The sequence below is a fragment of the Elephantulus edwardii genome, unplaced genomic scaffold, assembly GCF_000299155.1.
Source record: "Elephantulus edwardii isolate Elephantulus edwardi_28Jun2011 unplaced genomic scaffold, EleEdw1.0 scaffold00148, whole genome shotgun sequence".
Lineage (NCBI taxonomy): Eukaryota > Metazoa > Chordata > Mammalia > Macroscelidea > Macroscelididae > Elephantulus > Elephantulus edwardii.
Genome location: NW_006399898.1, coordinates 3,954,940 through 3,976,490, shown reverse-complemented (window position 1 = coordinate 3,976,490; position 21,551 = coordinate 3,954,940). Strand labels below are relative to the sequence as shown.

The window sequence follows — 21,551 nt, the reverse complement described above, 5'->3', positions numbered from 1 at the left end:
GATTTTCATTCATTTATTGTTGCACAAATACCTCCTCCCCCAATTCCTATTTGCTATGTACTTCTTATTTTTAGCTGTTGTCATACATGTAATGCCTAATCATATATTCCTTTTAAACAGTTCTTTCTTTCATCTGTTCCAGTGCAATTTATGTTATCTGTCTATTCTTATTCAGTTCTCCTTCCAATCCCCCATGTCAGACCTGCTTTATAATAGTGGTGCTATGCAGTATTTATCCTTTAGTGACTGAGATACTTCACTCAGGATAATGTCCTCCAGGGTCACCCATGTTGTGTAATATTTTACAAGTTCCTTGTTTTCCAGTGTTACATAGCATTCCATTGTATGAAGATACCATAGTTTTTCTATCCATTCACTCATTTGTTGACGTGAACTTGGGTTGCTTCTATCTCTTTGCTATTGTAAATAACACAGCAGTAAACATGGTTGTGTATATACCTGTTTGGATGGTGGTTCTGGTGTCTTTAGGGTATATTCCCAGTAGAGGAATTGCTGAATTGAATGACATTTCTATTTCCTACTTTTTGAGAAAGCACAAAACCGCCTTCCACAGTGGTTGTACCATTTTATACTTCCACCAGCAGTGAATAAGGATTCCAATCTCTCTACAGCCTCGCCAGCATTTATTGTTTGCTGCTCTGTTGAACTTTGCTATTGTTGCTGGGATGCCAGCTTTCCTGCTTGTCAGAGCTGGTCACTTCTCCCCCTTTTCGATAGTGTTCTTGAGAGAACCTAGAAAAGAAAGGTCATTGTAACCACTAGGGTTCAATGAAGGGAAAATCTGTCTCACTTTTATAACAGTCTGTAATCTAAGGATGAATTTCACCAAAATTTGGATGAATTTTAGCTTCTAGCGGGTGAAGTGAATGCTTCTGACAGTAAAAGCAACATCTGTGTCCTCTGCTGGTTATCCCAGGTTGAATGCTGGTCTTCAAATGAAATCAGCACTGAAATTGTATTTTATAAAAGCTATGGGAAGGTTTACCCACATAGACATTAGTGATCTTGGAGGCTTAACAGATCCCTGGAAGGGGGAGAGAGGGAAGTAAAAAGTAATAGATTAGTTGGCAAAGGGAAAGGCAATACATGATTAGGGCTTGATTAGACATTGTAATTCCATTATTGTGGTGTTGTTATGTGCCATCGAGTCGCTTGCGACTCATAGCGACTCTATGTACAAGAGCCCTAAATGCTGTTCTATCCTGTGCCAACCTAGCCATCTCAAACGCACTCATTCCCACCACTCCAGTCACAGAATCGATCCATCTCATCAAAGGTCTTCCTCTCCTTCATCGCCCCTCCACTCTCCCAAACATGATGTCCCTCTCCAAGGACCAGTCCCTCCTTGTAACATGCCCAAAGTATGTCAGACGAAGCTTCAGAATCCTTGACTCCAAGGAGCATTCCAGCTTCACCCTCTCTAGGACAAACCTATTTGTTCTCCTAGCAGTCCATGGTATAGTCAATACTCTTCTCCAGCACCACAGCTCAAAGGCATCAATTCTCTGTCATCCCTAATCACTGTCCAACTCTCTGATGCATAGCATGTAATTGCGAAGACTATGGCCCAGATCAGGCGCACCTTAGTCTCCAGCCTGATGTCATTGCTCTTCAGTACTCTTGAGAGGTCCCTCACAGCTGTCTTTCCCAATGCAATTCGTCGCTTGATTTTCTGGTTGCTGTTATCAAAAGTGTTGACTGTGGAACCAAGTAAACTAAAACTTAACTATCTCAATCTCTTCACCCTCCATACTGATGCTACCAATTGGCCCAGTGGTGAGAATCTTTGTTTTCTTTTTTTTTTAATCTTTGTTTTCTTGATGTTGAGCTTCAGTCCATATAGTAGGAGGCTGTAGTCCTTGACCTTCTGCAGCAAGCGCTTCAGGTCTTCCTCAGTTTCAGCGAGCAGGGTTGTGTCATCCGCATAACGCAGGTGGTTAATGATTCTTCCACAAATCCTGATGCCACATTCCTCTCTGTACAGCCCAGCATCTCGGATGATCTGTTCTGCATACAGATTGAAAAGGTATAGAGACAAAATACATCCCTGACGGACCCCTTTCTTGATTTTGAACCATCCAGTGTCTCCCTGCTCTGTTCTGATGACTGCCCCTTAGTCCAAGTATAGGTTTCTCATTAGCACAATCAAATGTTCTGGGATTCCCATTCTTCTCAGAGTCAGTCATAGCTTGTTGTGATCCACACAGTCAAAAGCCTTTGCATAGTCAATGAAGCACAGATAGACATTGTTCATTAATCAGTGCCAATTAATGCTGTAAAACAAAATGTCTATGAATGATTGGAAAACCAATGATCTGTAAATCTTCACTCACTTTACATCAGGGTCACTTTTCCTCCTGAAAGTGGAGTGTGGTGGCGTAGTGCATTAAGTATGCAACACTAAGCGAAAGGACAGCAGTTAAAATCCACGAGCTGCTCCTTTGGGGAGCTCAAGTGGGCAGTGTCCTCCCGTGGCCAGTTACCGCCTTGCAAACCCTCCAGAAGGGCCTCAGGTTGGAGTCAGCCTGCTGGGCTGGAGCCCTTGTGCTTGTTTATTGCCTCCTGAGAGAGAAGAAACCCAAAACTTCTAGAGGAAATCATGCGACAGAAGGGCAAGTGCCCGTAACCCCTACCCCTCATTTGTCGCTTGTCTTGGTAATCTGACGTGTTGGGTCTGTGACAGTAATAAGAAGCCTCCTGTCCAGCTGTTCAATGCCTTAACACGGAGGGACAAGGTGAGCTTGTCACTGGAAGGGATGGTTGAAGTTACGCATCATCTTGGCTGCACCCTGGTTCTTGGCCATGTCAGTTACATAATGCTGCTGTTGTCAGGTGCTGTCAAGTCGAGTACGACTTATGCGACCCTGTGAACAGCTGATCTGAATCCTGGCCTATCCCGGGCCATCCTCAGTCTCTGACACATCTCAAGCCACTGCTGTAGTCACCATGACAACCCTCCTGGATCAGGGGCTTGCTGTCTTTTGCAGTCAAGTAATACCTGTTACTCCTGATGTGGTTATCTTCTGTCATCTGATAATGGTTATCTTCCGCAATCACATAATGCTGATTTTAATGGAATGACCAGGCCTTCAGAATCTAAGAATGTCAATAAAGAGGAGTGGGTGTGTGTGGAGGGTGATAATGGTGTCGTGTGGCAAGTGTAGTCACACTGGCATTGTTGCTACAGCAAAGTGCCTTTTTAAAAGCTTTTGCTCTAATAAATAATACATATAACTATAACGTCCAAGTTAGCTAGTGTTTGATAATGGAAGAAAACCTTTTTCAACTGAGAAGTGGTGTCCCACAGACAGCATTTACTAATACACCATTTCACAGGTCTCCAGAAATAGCATATTTGACTCATTTGGAACTTGGAAGTGGTAAAGTGATTGCCAGAAATTAATGAGAGTGTGGCAGCAGAAGTGAAATTGAGTCTTCAGCTGTCTTCTGGAGAGTTCTTTCAAATGCCTGTTCAAAGGCTGTAAAAGAATCCTGGAGGTCGATGTGTCCGCTTATCTAGCAGTTTCCCAACTGGTGCTGCCCAACTGCTTTTTGGGAGTGCCCGCTACAAATGCTGGACTCTTGTCCCGCATGCCTTTCAGCATGAATGATTCTTGGTATTTTAGAGACAAATTGTAATCGGGCTTTGTGTTCAGTGTGGAACAGTGGAAAGGCAGCTATATGAAAGGCACTGTCCCACAGTTTAGAATGAAACACTTGAACTCCTGGTGACTGTCAATCAGGTAATAATATTATAAAGTGCATATACGTTTTTAGAGCCTTGGACTCATGCTGAAAGTGTGAAATCTGCTTTTTCATGTTACGCATTGACTCATTTCCTGATTTTGTTAAATATTCTTTTTTAGTACTTTGAAGACATTTTAAGTTTTGCATCATAAAGAATTACAGTGAAGGGAGCTCTGGTGGCCTAGTGGCAAGATGAAACTCTGCAGTCCGGAAGGTGTGTGGTTTGAACACACTAGATGCTCCGCTGGGGAAGGAGGGGCAATCTCCTCCTGTGCCAGTCAGATCCGATTCAGTGGTACACAACAAGAAAAACCAAACCAAACCAAAACCAGTGCCGTGTGCTAACAGCAACTGTGCTGTTTAGGAAAAAAAAAAAGGAAAAAAGAGTTAGAGTGAACCCCCATGTACTTCTAACTTAACTCAGGGTCCCCTTGTCCCACTCCCTCACCCTCCTTCTTCTCTCCCACTCCGGATTATTTTGAAGCAAATTCCAGATGTTGTTATGTGCCGTCAAGTTGGAACCAACTCTTTGTTTAACTTTCGGTGGGTTTTCAGAGGCTGTGGCTCACACAGGAAGAGACTGCCCATCTTTGTCCTGTGGGGAAGCTAGCTAGGGGATTCGAACTGCATGCCTTTGGGTTGGCAGCACAACTCTTTACTACTAGGCCACCAGAGCTCTAGATATGGAGCTCCTGAATTCCAGATATGGAATATTATTTGAAAATGTTCAACATCACTACAAGATAATCAGACCCACTGCCATTGGGTTGATTCCGACTCCCAGTGACCCCGTAACTCAGGTTAGAACTGCGGCTGGTGTTTCGAGGCTGTAACTCTCTACAGAGTGGACTGCCTCGTCTCCCTCCTTCATGGGCCTGGAGGGTTCCTACCGCTGCCTTACCAGGCCCACATTTGATTCACCTGCTCTCCAGCACCCCTTGCAAAGGTAGATTAAACAACACAACCCCAGTATTATTTCCATACCTAAACATGTTACTAGTATTTATAATCTACTCAAATATCTAGCCATTTAAGCATATTTTTAAAATAATTGTATAGTGTTTATTTGTACAACAGAACCACAAATTTTATTCAACTTTGTTGTTGTTGTTATGTGCCGTCGAGTTGCTTGCGACTCATAGTGACCCTATGTACAACAGCCCTAAACCCTGCTCTATCCTGTGCCAGTTGCACTGCCTCTGACACACTCATCCCGATTACCCCAGTCACTGAATCAGTCCACCTCATAGAGGGTCTTCCCCTCCTGCGCTGTCCCTCCACCCTCCCAAGCATGATGTCCCTCTCCAAGGACCTGTCCCTTCTTACAGCATGTCCAAAGTATGTCAGGTGAAGCCCCAGAATCCTTGCCTCCAAGGAGCAGCCTGGTTTAACCCTCTCCAGGATGAACCTGTTCTAGCAGTCCATGGTACATTCAATACTCTTCTCCAGCACCACAGCTCAAAGGCATCAAGTCTTCTTCTATCCTCCCTAGTCATTGTCCAACTCTCTGACACATAGCAAGTGATTGCAAAGACCATAGCCTGTATCAGATGCACCTTAGTCTCCAGAGTGACACCATTGCTCTTCAGTACCCTGGAGAGGTCCCTAACAGCAGACTTTTCCATCGCAATATGTTTTTTGACTTCCTAAAACTTACTCATTTAAAGTTGTACAGTGGACCGAATTTGAGCATTTCCAAATGGTGCTGCAGTTATCATAACCCAGTTCTGGAATGTTTCTGTCACCCCTGTTAGATGCCTCCTCCATCCCCAGTTCCCATGCTTATTCTCAGACTACTTTTTGTTGTGCTGTTGTTGTTAGGTGCCCCGGAGACGACCACGATTCATAGCGACCCCACAGACTCGCCCCCTGCATCAACCTTCCCATTTCTGATGTGCTCAAGTCCATTGTCACCTCATTGTGTCGTTCCACCGTGTAGAGGCTCTTCCTACAAAGCTCCGTTTCCTGGACGCCTCACGGCAGGGAACTGTGTGCAGCCTGGCCCCTGTGGCTCCTCTGTGTGGTTGTGCATTCGTTCTCGCTGCCTGAGGCCTCCTGTGTCAGTCGGCAGTGCTGTTGTGCTCGCGTGTTGCTTTGATGTCCTATAAGTGTTCACATACCAGCGTGGTATCGTGGCGAGGGGTTCTGGGAGCGCTTCTGAGCTAAGGCAGACCAGAAAGCCGGACTGGCTGCCCACGCCTGCAACAGTGGGCGCCTGAGAACTCTGATGGCCCGGTCTGCAGGAAGTTGCACTCTTAGCCCAGAGGCACCGTCTCTGGCGGTTCAAGTCCTCCGGCCACTTTGTGCAAACCTGAAGGGTCATCTCCTGTGTCATTTCCTACTCCTGCCAGTGAGCTGAGCTTGAAAGCTCTGAATAGCAGAATGTTGTTGACTCCAGTGTCAGAAGAGTAGGCCCTCAGGTTGGAAGGCACGCTGATGCCACTCGCAACGAGATGCCTTCTCAAGGTAGAGCCCATCTCGGTGATGTGTAGAAGAACTGGGTCAGCCAAAGAGAGGAAGCCTCAGTGGGAGCCACTCTGTGACTGCAGCCATGGACTTGAGCTTGGCGGGGTGGGGAGGCTGGATAGGGAGTGATGGTGAGGTAGTGGAGGATGGGGCGGTCACATGGTGAGGGGGTGGGATGGGGAGGTGGTGGAGGTTGGGGGTGGGATGGGGAGGCCGCAGGGTTAGGGGTTGGAATGGGGCAAGTTTCAGCCTGTCCTGATCACAGGGTCACTGAGAGTCTTGGTTTATTCCACGCACCTCACAAGCGAGTCAACACATCTCACTGTACAGACGTCATTTTTTAGCCAGTTTTCTTTCTTTGGAGGTTTGAGTTCCTTTTTTCCCCTGCTCCTGGGGGAACATTGCCTGGACTCCTTGCCGATATTCTAGATACATTTCAAATCTATCTAGTTTTTTCCGTGGGATAAATTTCTTCACCAAAAATGGCTGAATATTTCTGAGTTCTTAATATATTAATAACTGTTGCCAAATAGCTCACCTGAAAAGATGATTACTGTCCCATCCTGCTGTGTATAAGAGAGCGTTTTCCTTGGGTTTCGCCAGTGTTGGCTTTTTTTAAATTTGATTTTGAAAATGGATTTCGTTTTAAAGATCACGGTCATGACAAGATCTCATTTAACACCCTTTCTCCTTCCTTCCTTCCTTCCCAGCTGAACCAGAGCGTCAGTTCCTTCCAGAGGAAGTTCGTTGGTGAAATGAAGAGGTGCGAGGAACTGGAGAGAATACTGGGTGAGCTTGGTTTTCATTTGGAAACATAATAGTTTTCACATCCATAAAATTTGTTTACTTTAGAGGGAAGTGAAAGGGAAAAGTGGATAAGTAGAAAGGAGAACAGAGATACCACCTTCTGAGGACTCGGGGGTCATCACTGTTAGTGGGTAACTGTTCTCAGCTCTGTGCCCTGACGACTCAGGGGTCTCACCGTTTGTGGGTAACTGTTCTCAGCTCTGTGCCCTGACGACTCAGGGGTCTCACAGTTTGTGGGTGCTCCTCTCTGCTCTGTGCCCTGAGCCTGACTGCGGGCATCCTCGTACTGTACTCTGTGTTACGGCACTCGGCAGAGGTGACATGTTTTACAAGTAGAGGGCCTGTGGCACTCCCGAGTCCAGAAGTTCTGCTGGCATTGTTCCCAGTGCACTCGCCTCCTGTCTGTCTGTCCCCTTTAGGCCATTCTTATGCTTTGAGCCTTTTCACAGTTTCCCTGCACACTTTCAGTGCCAGCACGACTTTCGTGTGTCCTGGGAAACCTGCAGCTCTGCGTGACTCCCTCTTTTGCATTGGCTTTCCTGTTGTCATCTCGAATCGGACCTGAAACACCTCCCAGGGCGCCCGCCTTCGCCTCTGGAGGGAATGCCGTCCGCCTGGCAGGGACTGTGGATTTGCCATCAGCCCTGTTCTTCACGTGAAGAACACATTATGTTTACCTGTTATGAAACGCTTTCTTTGAAAAGGTGGCAGAATATTTGGGAGCTCCACAGGCTGTAGGAAGCTGGTGCCTCGGTGGTTCAAATCCACCAGCTGCACTAGAGAGAGGGATAGTCTCCTCGCACATGATTACGACCTCTGAACCCGCAGGAGGGTCAGTTAGGAGTCGGCTCCAACTCTCTGGAATTGTATTAGTGGGACATGACTTAATTAACCAGTTTCCTGTAGTTTATTCCATCTTAAAAACCGTGTGAGTTACGTGTGAAGAGAGTACTTACCGTCTAACGGCCAAGGGAGGCCTTGTGCTCGGTGATGGGAATGAGAACACTCGCAGTGTAACTCGCTTCCTTCTGGGAATCTCTTTCCTGTTAACTCTGCTGTCCTCCTCCCCCTGCCCCCTGTCCTCTGAGCTCTGCCCCTGGACAGGCACTGCCCTTTGGTCATGTAAGGTAATAATTTCCCTTTTTAAGAGCTTCATTTGTGAATGTGGTAAATGAGTGTCCTGTCTTTAACAGCTTTTCTGTTAGCATCAAGCCTTGAGATTTGAAACGGGGGTAAAAAGGATCATCAACTGTGCTTTCAGAAGGGTAGCCAGAAAAACAGGGAAGGAGAAGTGGAAGGAAATGGATTTGGAGCAATTGCTCCCATGTGGAATAAATGCAAATTGTTACTGTGGATTTTATGGGCTTTAATCAGGGATTTATTATTTAGTTAGTTTCCAAAATACAATAGCCTAGTTTTTTCTTTTTAATTGGAGATATTTAATACTGGGGTATAAAAGGCCTAGCGGTAAGGAGTTGGGCTGCCAACACAGACAAGGGGTTCGACTCACCAGCTGCCCCAGGGAGAAGGCTGGCAGTCTCCTCCTGTGCTAGCAGCTGCCCCTGGGAACCCGCTGGAGGGGCCGCGGTGAGTCACTTCACTCAGTGCTACATAGCGGCAGCAGCAGCAGCTTTGGAAGTCGATTCCTTCTCCTGTTCGTGTACTTTTAGTCATTGGTGAGAATTTGGAGCATGAGAAGGAGCCCTAGTGGATTAAGGAAGTGTTAGACTGCCCGTGGAAAGGTGAGCAGTTTGAACTCAGCGGCCACTCCACGGGAGAGAGACGTGGCAGTCTGCTTACGGCCCCGTTCCGGCCCGGGACGCCCGGTGGGGCCGTTCTCTGTCCTGCGAGTCCCTGAGACTCAGTGTCAGTAGTCAGTGGGTGTCTAGTGCGTGCCTCTGCTTTCTCATCCTTTCAGTGGACATGCTGTGTACTGGGATCGAAACCTTTAAAGGATAGCAGACGTCAGTACACATTAGGGGTGGGTCAGCTGACGGGCATGTGCCTGCGTGGTCATGGTGGGAGGTAGGGTCTCTTTAGTGTGGCCGGAAGTTGAACCAGAGAGGGTAGTTCAGTTCCCTGCCACCTTGCAGGGTGACTAGGTCCCACTGTTCTCCAGGGGCCCCGTAAGCGGGATCTTTTATGTGATTTTAAGCTTTGTTACACATTTTCCTTACACTTGAGCAAGGACCTTCTGCTGTGATCCCTTTTCAGTGGTGAAAGCAGTGGCCAGGCACCATCTGGTTCTGCTGGTACCAGAGCCATGGAGGCCGCCTTCCTATGGACTGTTTGACCTTTGGCTTACGTGTTCCTGTGCATCTTTCTCACGTTGTTTCAGATGAGACCAATCGTTGTACCTTAGATAGCTACTCACAATTTTTTTTTTTCCTCCTGAATTTTTTGTTGCTGTCATTAGGTGCTGTCAGTTCAGCTCCACCTTACAGGACCTGGGGTACAATAGAAGGGAGTCCTGTTCAGTCTCGTGTCCTCTGAGTTGAGGGTACAGGGCGAAGGGAGGCCTTTGTCTCAGCATCTAGTCCCCAGCAGTCCTTGGTGTTCAGGACCTGAAGATTCATTGGCTCCCAAATCCTCGGATAGCAGCTGCTTCTGTTTCTGGCATCTGCTTCTCCCTGTCTCTGAGGAGGCAGGGTCAGGAGCAGCCTCTCCGGCTGTGGCTCATTCTCTGTTCCCAGCTGGCCGCATCCACAGCTGGAGGGGCCGGGCACCACAGTTCTGGAGGACATGCTTCAGTGGTCTCCGCTACATCTCGGCTGCAGAGGAAACGCATTTTCTATGCAGTGGTTTGTGTGCAGGTTTTGTGCAGCCCCCTCCATGTAACAGCGTCTCCCCAGGTCCTCTCAGGGGTTCCCATTTCTAGTCCTCTTTCTTTCCTGCCTCTTCGTGAATCAGCGCTGTCCCTATAATCGCATGCAGGCCAGCTAGCGAGTGAGGGCCTGCTGCTGGTGCTGGTCTCTGTAGGGTGGCTGAACGTTGACACGGGTGGGTTCAGTCCCCTGCTTGCAGGATGACTGAGGGCTGTGCTGGGGCTGGGGTCCCACTATTCTCGAGCAGCCCTGTAAGTCACCTATTTATCTGGCAGCCCTGGGTAGCAAGGCGCCAGAGATCTTTCACTGGGGTTTTAGTTTTTGTCTCAATTATGTTTAAACCTTTTCTGTTGTGGTTTCGGCCATTACTGAGTGGTTTTCCCCGAACAGCTCCTACACGAGTTGTTTGTTGACACTGGTCACCTCCCTGCACTTAGCTGCCTCTTCACACTTCCTCTCTGTGTCCTGGGCCCATCCATCCTGCCTTCCCCTGGCTTCCTGCCTTCTGAGCTGCGTCCCTGGGCAACTGCTGCCCCTTTGATCTCGTGTGGTGGGTTCCTGTTAGATGAACTGGCCTTTAGATGGGAAGGGAGTCCGGGGAATTTGAGAAAGTGTTTATCCGACGACGGTTTACTTGCCCCTGCGTGGCCGTCTAACTAGTGTTCCCCTTCTCACCCTTGGAAGCGAGGTTAGGAAGGAGACCTGGCAGTCACTGGAACAGCTGGGATTTTCATGGGATCTTCTAAGACGTCCTCATAGAAATTTGCTGTATTCTGTTTCTGAATGGAGCTTGAGTCTGTTTTTTTTTCTTTTCTCAGCATATTTAGTGCAAGAGATTAACAAAGCCGACATTCCCCTTCCCGAAGGAGAGACCAGCCCGGCCGCGCCGCCTCTGAAGCAGGTGTTAGAAATGCAGGTAAGGGTCCTGGGAGGAGCAGCTTCTGGCCCTGAGTCAGTGATGCGTCCACAGCTTCCGGCCCTGGCGTCAGGGCCTGGTCACTCTGTGTCAGTGGTCCTGTGGTCTCCAGCTGTCTCAGAAGTGTGGGCTGCAGGTTAGAGGAGGAGGTCTGCGCCGCCCCCAGGCCGCACTCTCGGTGATGGGCTTGGACAGAGCCTTCCTTCCCAGATGGTGTTGACACAGGACAGCTGGCATTAGGTCACCAGCTCAGGTTCACAGGCGTGGAAGCACGCCCTTCACATTCCTCCCGGGTTCGCTTCAGCCTGCCCGCCCTGGAATTCCCAGGAGCGAGATTGAAGTCAGGCGTCTGGGGCGCCGTGGTCAAGCACTAGGCCTCCAGCCAGAACGAGGTAGGCTGTGGCTTTAGGAACCGCGTGGGCCGGCTCTGCCCTGTTCTCCGGGTCACTGTGAGGCGGATGGACTGCATGCAGGAGGCCTAGTTAGAAGATGACAGGTGGGTAGAAGCACTAGAAGCACGTGTCAGACAGAGTTCCTGCACCCCAAGTTCAGGGACTCATTCCCTGGGGCAACAGCGTCCTTCCCCTGAGATCACAGTTGCTCATGCTGCTGGCATCCGCCCCCGAGTTCCCCATGGACATTCCAGAGGGGATGGTTTTAGAGCTCTTCACTCTGGGAAACTGACTGCGCACTTTATCTTCTCAGAAACAATGACTGCCGAGTTCAAAGGCTGCTCTGTCCAGCAGGAGGCCATTGAACACGCGGATTACTGGCATGGAGCACTGTCGGTCTCCAGGCCCTCGAGGGGCTTGACAGTCAGGGCAGTAGAAGGAAGCCATCTGCTGTGGCCTGTTTGATGGGCTGCTTCTGAGATAATTATAAGGACACAATGACTTGTGATGGTTTTGTAAGATAGCACAGAGAATGAATGTGGTGTGTAGTGACTGTGTGAGCATGGGTCTTTACTGACACGCTGATTTGTTTGCCAAATCCCTTTGTCTGTTGTTTCAGTGCTTAAATATTGTTTGTGTGCTTCGTATGCAACCGGTTAATAAAGATTGGCTTTCAAGATTTTGCCCTCTGCCTCCAGAAAGCTTGTAACAAGGGACAGGCGTTGACAGGATCAGATGCATTATTTTGGCCACTGCCATCACACAAAAAGTTCTTTCTTTTCCTTCTTTTTTTAAACTTACTATTTCAGTTAAGTAGTTACTGTGGTGAGAAGGTGCCGTCCTGCCATTCTCCGATACAGCGTCCAGCTCCCAGTTGCCAGTGCAGGTTATGGGGTCGTGGACCGGAGGCCACTTTCTCGCTGAGCCACTGTGCGTGGTCATCTTTTTCCACAGTTCCCACCACCAGCAGTGTCAACGATGTCTGGAGGCCTTTTACGCCGGTTAATTGTGTAAATGAAAACGCATGCACACTTGCACTAGAGCACAGGAAAATAGAACGTACCTGATGGAAGAGTTGAGCTAAGATGTTTCCATGTTGTGGTAAAAGGAAGGTGCTCTCGAGGCCTGGCAGGTAGGGCCTTGTGCTGCTGACTTGAACGGGACACGTCTCTGGCAGTTTGAACCCCCAGGGGCTTCATGATAAAAGATGGTGGTCTCTCCCCATGCGGTTTATAGCCTTGGGCACTCACTGGAGGGTCCACTGTGAATTGACTCAGACACAATTAGCGGCTGTTAGTTTATGAGACACAAACATGTGCAGATTTAAGAGGGAAAGGTATCCAGATGGAGGAAAACCGAAGAAGTGCTAAGCCCTTCTGTCATCACAGCGCCCGAGTGCTGGTGTGACTTAGGGACGAGCTTAGGGACTCCCTGGGGTAACGGGAAACAACTCGCTGTCATCCAGTCCCTTCTGCCTCAGCGACCCTGTGGTGTAGGGCCGGCCTGCCCACGGCGTCTCCACAATGAAGAATCGCCGTGAGAGTGGACTGCCCTGTCCCTCCCCTGCCCTGTGGCCTGCCTGCTGGCTTCACCTGGCCCACTTTCTGGTGAGCAGCTGAGTTTTCCAACCTCCAGATCACCAAGACGTGTGTGAGTTAGTACATGGCAGAGGGAGCACGGTGGTGCAGTAGTTGAAGCCCCTGGCCACTCAGCGAGAGGCTTCTCTGCGGGACATCGGTGGGCTGTCCAATTCTAGAACCTTACAGCCTCATAGCTTGGCCAGTGAGGAGGGTCTGCTGTGAGCATTGAACTCTTTAAAGGTCCATCTTTGTGGCATTAAGGTGCCCCTTAAGGGCAGCAGAAAGACTAAAGAGGCAGCAGGCAGTGAGTTTGCTGATAGGGAAGAATAGTTCAGGAAAGGAGAGAACGGCACGTGCGGAAGCTCTTGAGTCTCCGTGTCCATCCTCAGCAGTAACAAAGCACATCCAGCCGTGGAAGCCTCGAGAGCCCCCCGCCCGGCCCCGTGGAGTCGCTGTGAGTAGTCACGGTTGATGGTGGGGGTGAGCGAGGAGCCTTGAAAATGTTGACATCCTTTTTACTCCTTATCAAACTAACATCAGACCGTGGCTGTCTAAGAGCACCTGGGACGTAGCGTGTCAGCCAGAGGTTATGAAAATTACCGGGAGCAGAGCACTCCTACATCCTCTGTCTTGTGTCGTAGGAACAGTTGCAGAAACTTGAAGTGGAGCTGAGAGAAGTGACGAAGAACAAGGAGAAGCTAAAGAAGAACTTGCTGGAACTGATTGAATACACCCACATGCTGAGGGTGACCAAGACCTTCGTCCGGCGCAGCGTCGAGGTACTGGGCCGCGGGCGTGAGCACAGCCCTGTCTTCCCCAGGGTTCTTTCCTCCCCAGATGTTGAGTGGTTCACGTCACGTTTTCATCCCTCCAGGTGGAGGGGCCGACAGGTGAGGGTGGGAAGCTGGCTTTCCAGGGAGCAGAGCTGAGGTCCATGTCTACGTGACTGTGGGGCGTTGGCTGCTGCCCTGGAAACTTGGCTGGGGACGTGAGAGAGGCAAGTGTCACTCTGAAGAGGTTCCCTTGGCTTGTCTCTCTGCAGTTTGAACCCACATGTGAAGAATTCCCTGCCCTGGAGAACGATTCTCTGCTGGACTACAGCTGCATGCAGAGGCTTGGAGCAAAGCTGGGGTGAGTGGGCGACACTGCTCCACTTGGAAGGGACAGTGGCTCCCGAGGGGTGAATGAGTCCCATCTTCAGCCTGGGATTGAAGGAAAGAAAGCAGAGACTTACTGCAGCGAACACTGCGCTCCTGTCTTGTCATATTGAATTTCTCAGCTGTGCTGACTCTGACTCGATGTGACGGGGCCAGTGGCCTGGACGAAGCAGCTCCTGTGCCCTCCAGTGCTAGTCCTCTGAGCAGAAGCTGTCCACACGGAGGCGCCCGGCCTGGTCCTAAGGGTGGGGACACGGGCGCTCCCTGAGTCACTTTAATGACTTCACTACTCAGACCTTCAGGGGGGCACTGCCTGATGCCCCTTGATTCCACTTCCCTGACCTCATGAGAACTGGCTTCCTTGTGTGATTTGTTCTTTGTGAGTTGAATGAACCTCCGCTCCTCTTTGCTCTGTCTGTGGGAATCAGTGGTGTTGAGTTGGAGGACATAATTCCTTATGAGAGAATCGTTTTACACTCACCTGTCAGCTTGGATGCTCTCTTGGTTTGTGTCTGTGTGTGTCCTTTGACACTGGTGCTAGTGTTCATTTCAGCCAGAAGCCTGAGCGCGTTCTTGCTTGTGATGTGAATTCTCCAAGACGACTTTCCCTTCGTCCAGAACGCAGACAGATGCATGAGCTTAGGGCACCTGTCCTTTCTTCGCTGTCACCAGTGAGTTGGAATCAACTCATGAGGACCCTCTGTTGGGTTTTGGAGGCTGCTCTGGAAGGGATTGCCTGTCTTTGACCCGGGGAGCTGCCGATGGAGGCGGACCACCAGTGGGGCCTGGCCTTGGGGTTAGCAGGCACCGCCCCCTGGCCCTGCCGCTGGAGCTCCCTGTTACAGGATTCTGAGCAAGGCGGATGGTTGAGTTTTTTCCGAGTCCTCCCATTTCTGGGTTCCACCCTTTCACCATACTTAATCTACATGCTGGGGACGTAATCCGAGAAGCTGGGCTATCTATAAAGAAGAACAAAGCATCAGGGAGCTCTGGTGGCCTCATGACAAGAAGCTGCACTACAATTCCAGACGTACGTGGTTTGAATCCACCAGATGCTCTGCTGGAGAAGGAGGGACAGTCTCCTGGACCAGTCAGATCTGATTTGACGTTACATACACAAAATAATAAAACTTTTTTTTTTAAAAAAGAAGAACAAAGCATCATAAGTGGTGGAAGGCTCATTAACAATATGCAAATGATACGACCCTGCTTGCGGAAAGGGAAGGGGACTTGAAACACTTACTGGTGAAACTCAAGGACTGCGGCCTTCAGTCTAGGTTACATCTCAACGTAAAGGAAACAGAAGCTTCACAGCTGAATCACTGACCGACGTCCTGATCAACAAGGTTGTAATTGTCGGCGAGCTCTGGTGGCCTAGTGGCAAGAAGCTGCAACTGCAATCTCAGAGATACATGGTTTGAATCCACCAGATGCTCTGCTGGAGAAGGAGGAACAATCTCCTCCTGTACCAGTCAGATATGATTTGACGCTACACACAAAAAAAATAATGAAATAAAGTAAAATTTAAAAAAAAAACACCCAAGGTTGTAATTGTCAAGGATTTCCTTTTATTTGAGCCTGCAGTCAAGCCCACGGAAGCAGCATTGATGGAGATCAAAGGTCATACTGCATCGGGCAGGTCTGCTACGAAAAATCTCACTAACTCTTTCGAAGCAAAGATGCTGCCTTGAGGACTGAAGTGTGGCTCGCCTGACCAGACTGTGATGTTTCAACGTGCTTGTGCAAGTTGGTCAAGGAGTAAAGAGAACCTGGGAGGGGCTGATGGGTTCGAGTGATGTGTGGTGGAGACTGTGGGCTGTGCCCTGGACTGTCTGAAGGCAGGCATGTCAGAGGAAGCACACACACAACGCCCGCTAGGACGAGGATGGTGAGTGTGTCTGCCTTTCTCTGGACATGCTATTAAGTGGGGCCAGTTCCTGGACAAGGACAGCATGCTTGCTAAAGTTGTTGTTGGGGTGCTGTTAGGTGCCTTGAGTCAAGTACAACTCATAGCTCCTGCATAAACTCAGACCTGCGTCTTGTTCTAGCCTGTGCCATCCTCACAGCCTTACACACTTGAGCCATGGCTGCAGTCAGTGTCTGTCTGGTTGAGTGTCTTCCTCTCCTTTGGTGACCGTCCTTTCCAATCATGATAGCCCTTTTTAGGGAAGAGCCTCTCATAGCAACTTGTCCACAGTTGGAGGAAGAAGCTTCGCGATCTTTGTCTGTAAGGAGCCTTCTGGTCACTCTTATCCCAAGACACAGCTGGTTGTCCTTTTGGCAGTCCGTGGAGCGTTCAGTACCCTTCTCCGGCACTACAGCTGAAAGGCATCAATTATTCTCTCACCCTTGTTCATTGTCCGACTCTTAGATACACAGCAGGTGACTGGAAAAAAACCATGGCTTGAATTCGCTGCACCTTAGTCTTCAGACTGACATCATTGCTTTTAAGTGTTTTGGAGAAGTCCCTGACAGTGGACTTTCCCGGTATGTCTCCTGATGCCCTGACTGCTGGTACCAAGGATGTTAATTGAAGATCCAAGCAAGATAAAAGGATTGATAGCTTTCATTTTTTCTCCATCTATTATGACGTTTCTGTTGGCCCTGTGGTAAGGACCTTTGTTTGCTTGATGTTGAGATGTACTCTGTATCAAAGACTGGAGTCCTTGATTTTCTGCATTTCAGTGTTTCCTCTCTTTGACGAAGCAAAGTTGTGTCTATGCAGAGCTGTCTAAGGCACATTGTTGATGAGTCTTCCACTGACCCTAATGCTACATTCATCTTCATAGAATCCAGCTTCATGAATTATTTGCTGAGCATACGGATTGAGTAGGTCTAGAGGAAGGATACAATCCTGACGCACTCCCTTCTTAAACCATGACGTGTTCCTTGCTCTGTTCAGACAGCAGCTCCTGGTCTAGGTGTAGGTTTCACATGAGCCCAGTTGAGTGTTCTGAGATTCCTGTTCTTTTCAATGTTTGCGATAGTTTATGATCCACCGAGTCAAATACCTTTGCAGAAATAGTCCTTCTCCTGGATTCTCTGCTCTCCGCCAGGGTCTGTCTGACATCAGCAGTGATGTTGGTCGTCAGGGAAGAGGGAACACCTGCATGAGTTGGGGTGACACAGTGGCCACAGTTGTGAGGCAGCCGTTGTGAGGGTGGAGCAGGCCAGGCAGGCTTTAGTTCTGCTGCACCCCAACTCGGTGGTCCCTGAGAACACCCACAACAGTATCCATAGATGAGATTCTGTTCCATCTTCTTACCTGACGTGCTGACGTGTTATCTCCTGCTGCCCTGAGGCCTTAGGGTGCCCGCCCAGGTCAGTGAATCGTGACTACTGCACGGCCTTCACTTACGGATCCCAAGAATATCCCTTTACCGTAAGCTCAGCTGTGCATTTTCAGGGATGTTGGCACATATCCCAAGGTGTTGGTGGGGACGTTTATGGTCAGAAATGGCAATCTTCATCATTCTCTGAATATTGTCTGGGACTTTCTGCTGACTGCCAGTTGTCTGTCTGTCTCACAGATTTGTGTCTGGTCTTATTAACCAAGGAAAAGTGGAAGCATTTGAAAAAATGCTGTGGAGAGCCTGCAAAGGGTACACGATCGTGACCTGTGCGGAGCTGGACGAGCCCCTCGAAGACCCTGAAACGGTGAGTCAATGTCCGGGTCACTCTTTAAATGGCCACAGACTTTTCCTCTCTGCAGCCGCTTGTGAGTACCCAGCTAGCCTGGTGCCACCTCCTTCTGGAATATGCCCATGTGCCGTTCCCAAAACAAGGTGGTTCTCAGTGATTATCTCAGGAGCCCCCAAACACCCAGAGCTGCTGCTGCCTTACCAGTTCTGACGCACAGTGACCCGGTAGGAGGGAGCCCACGTGCCCGTGTGTGTGTGTGTGTGTGTGTGTGTGTGTGTGTGGTGGTCCAAGACCACATCTTCACACAAGCTGATTGACAGCTGCGTCTTTCACCATTGAGCAGCTGGTGGGTTCTAACCGCTAACCTTTAGTAGGCAAATGCTTTAGCCACAGCCCCAGAGCACTTGCACTATCACTTTGCAGCCATCAAATCAGGACACTGACACACGAGCACCACTACCCTCGACCCTCGGATCCTGTTCACTTGGCCCAGCCATGTCTTCTTTATCAAAGGCATCGACTCACGTGTTGGGTTTCATTGTTTCTTTTGTTTTCCTCGTTTGGGACTGTGTGTTAGTTGTCTGTTGTGAGCTAGTTGTCATAGTCATCTACTGGTGCTGTGACCGATTCCACAAATGAATGACTGTAACAGACAGACAAGTCCATCTGCAGGGCGCTGGTGCTCAGGGGAAACCTTCTCTCTGCATCTCCTGCTGCTGGGAGTTTCCCGGTCCAGGAACGCGGGTCCACAGGACGTGCTCCACGCGGGCTGTCCTTTCCAGGTCGTCTTGACGTTCTCCTTTCTCTGCCCACTTCTCTTTTCCTATTATTTCTTGTGACATAAAAGGTGCTGCAGGCCTTGCTCTGGGGAATCTTCTCTGACATATACCAGGGCTGTGACCTGAAGGTGTCACATCCCACCCTCACTCCCTTAGGATCGATTGATCACATCGTGGAAGGTGCGTACACATTACACAGCCCCCTCTAACCTGCATCACGAACATCAGAGCTTGACATTTACGGTGATAACATGATCCCATGGTATCAAGCATCTTGGCCCAGTCACACGTGTTTCTGGGTGACACATGTCAGTCCATGACAGATTGGTTCCTCCCCTTGGCCGTCACACCCTTGACCGTTTTCAGTATAGTGGACCAGGGTCTTGGTAGAAGACCACGCAGGCTGACTTTCCAGGGCTTCTCTGTGACTGGGTCCTGGTCATGCATCTGTGGCCACAACATCCGGGTGATGCTGTTTCTCTCAGGAGGGGCACACCGCAGCCTGGCCGTGGCCGGGAGCTCACCTTGACCTCTCTCATGACTCATTAGGATTTTATTTTTTTTGGTAAGAATTTTGGAGAAAGTACTTTTAAAACGCCAGTATCTCATTCCTTGTCAGATTTCAAAGACAAGAATTCATTTCTGATTTTTTTCAGGGGCTTGTGACTCTCGTCACTTACTATGACACTCCAGTTCCCACGTGTTAGCCCACTGGCGCGTGTTCTTTCTGGATTCTTTATCCTTTCTGCGTGTTTCTTTGGGTTTTTTTAGCTTTTCCTTGCTTTTTTTTTTTTTTTGCACAACAGTATGTTCTGGATTTCTCTCGGAATTTTCTGCGCACAGCTCTCTAATCAGCCATTTCTCCAAGGAGCTCTGTGTCTGTCAGTGGAGACTGGCGGAACAGTGAATAAGCACCAACAGAAAGGTTGGCAGTTCAAACCCACCAGCTATTCTGTGGGGAAGGTATGACAGTGTGCGTACCAGCATGGACACGCACACACTCGCATACGTGAATTCACACACACCTGTGTCTTTATTACACCGTTATTTCTGTACCTTTTGCTGTACAGGGCATTCTCATGGTGTAGTCCGTTGGGAGCTTGCGCTGGTAAACCCTAAGGCCACACCCCTCTGTGCTTCAAATCTACCAGCTGTTCCTTGGGAGAAAGATGAGCAGTCACCGGGGCTATTTACAGGCCGCCAAACCCAGTGAAGGGTCAGCTTCGAGTTGATCCTAGCTTGACAGCTTGGAGTCTGAGTTTTTGGTGTGTGGTGAAAACTGAGCTCACATCAATTCCATTTCATCATCATCGAATTCATTTGAGGCTTTTCCCTTTCTGTATTTGTAGTTCCTTTGACAGTGAGAGTGTCTCCCACCCCCTTACCTGTCCCTGTGTCGTGGACTCCCTTCACCTGTCTCTACCTCACCCTCTGCCCACCTGAGCTCTCTCTGGGTTCACTCTGGGGCTGCCGGAGCAGAGGCACGTCTCACTGCACTGGGAGCTGACACCTTGTGCCTGTCGTCTGCCTGGACACCTGACCCCTCTCACGTCAATGCTGCCTGTTCCCTTGGCCTCTGACACTTGCGCTGGGTCCCCCTGTGGGGGTGCTCTTGCTCCCACTCGGTTTCTGATGCAGCTGTGAAGCTGACTCTTGAACTCTGTGTATTTCTACTTCATAGCACCACACATCACATCCATCATTGCAAAGGAAATGAGAAGCGTCTGGTCTGCCTGAGATAGAAAAGGAACGTAAGCTTCTTGATTGTGGCAGAAGTTGTCGGATTTTATTTTCTCTAGTCTCAGGAACTGAGGCTCCAAGTCGTCTATCCTTAGTTTAGCTGTAACAGAGGAGTTTGGCTGTGAAATGATTTTCGTAAAGCGTAGCCTGAGTAAACCCCAGATGGTGGAAAATCGAATCTGGTAAGCTGTTAGTTAACCACGTGTCTGCGGCGTTTCCTGCTGTCTGGGGCTCTGGCATCCATCCACCTGTCCAGCCTGCCCATTGCGACTTCTCTGTGTAAAGCCACTGATTAAGACCGAGATTTAAACTTCTGGCGAGACACGTATTCCAGTGAGTCACTCTCATGTACAGTGTGATGGCTTTGAGATTCTTTTCCTGTAGAATTTCTAAGTGCTCTTGGATGGAATTTTTACAGGGTCTATTAAAGAATACTAAGTACTCATAAAGAAATACAGAGATAGATACATATTTATATGTATACAGGTGTATATATTCTGAAAATACAACCCCCCTGCCCCCCATCAGTGCAGAGAAAATGAAAACAAGCCAAACCTAGCCCTCACCGCAGCCCCACGGTTTTCATGCCAGAGAGACCTGTTCCTCTCCCTGGAATGTAGTTTCACTTTGTCTAATAAATGACCTCTGCTTTCATGTCCCCCTACAAAGAACCCCACAAACCCTCCCTGTTACCGAATGGACCCCATCTGTAGCACTTTGAGAACGGGGTAGCACTGCCCCTGGGTTTGCAGGGCTGGTGTTTGTGTGGGGTGCAGGACCCAGCAGTGTTCCACCCTTTATACGTGGGGCCACGGTGTGTTGGAATTGACTGAGGGAGACCAGTAGAAATGAGTCTTACAGAGATAACATCACTGCCTCCTTCTCCAGGGAGCAGCCGGTAGCTTTGAACTGCTGACTTTCTGATCAGCAGGTGAGTACATAACCATTGAGACACTTTGTCCCTTTGCAAAGGAGATACAGGTGCTCCGTGGACACAGGCGGGTGTATTCTCTATCGAGAAGGTGAGGGAGAAGGGACACCGCTCACCTGTGGTGGCCTCACCTGGAGAGTGACGCGGGGGCTTGGCCTTCCCCCTCGGAGGGTCTTGTTCTTATTATTTACTTATTTAGTCTTCAGGTTCATCCATTTTAATTTTTTAATCATTATTATACTAGTTTATTTACAAAATGTGTTTTTCTTTTTAAATGTGAAGACTTTCTGCACTTGGGTCTTGGCTGGTCTAGTTCTGGATCTGACGGGCTGTCCACTGTGTGTACCTCACGTGGGCTCTGGGCCTTGTCTGTAGTGTGGGGGGGGCTGCTGTTTGGGGCTGACCTCCCACAGTTACCAGGGATGTCGGTGTCTACACAGAAATGTCATGATTCTTGTCCGTTGCTCTAGTCAGTTCATCGTGACCCCGTGTGACGGAGCAGCTCTGCTCCATACTCTCCCCGGCTGTGGTCTTTACACGGGCAGATG

At 49.2% G+C, this 21,551-nt stretch overlaps 1 protein-coding gene across 1 annotated transcript in view; it reads left to right on the top strand.

Annotated features, from left to right (window-relative positions):
- ATP6V0A2 (ATPase, H+ transporting, lysosomal V0 subunit a2) overlaps window positions 1-21,551 on the top strand; it is a 44,860-nt gene that overhangs the window by 2,654 nt on the left and 20,655 nt on the right. Inside the window, exons 2-6 of the mRNA XM_006894628.1 lie at window positions 6,945-7,023; window positions 10,685-10,782; window positions 13,396-13,533; window positions 13,797-13,885; window positions 17,442-17,568. Coding sequence (XP_006894690.1) covers window positions 6,945-7,023; window positions 10,685-10,782; window positions 13,396-13,533; window positions 13,797-13,885; window positions 17,442-17,568 — 531 coding nt within the window. The remainder of the gene's footprint in view (window positions 1-6,944; window positions 7,024-10,684; window positions 10,783-13,395; window positions 13,534-13,796; window positions 13,886-17,441; window positions 17,569-21,551) is intronic.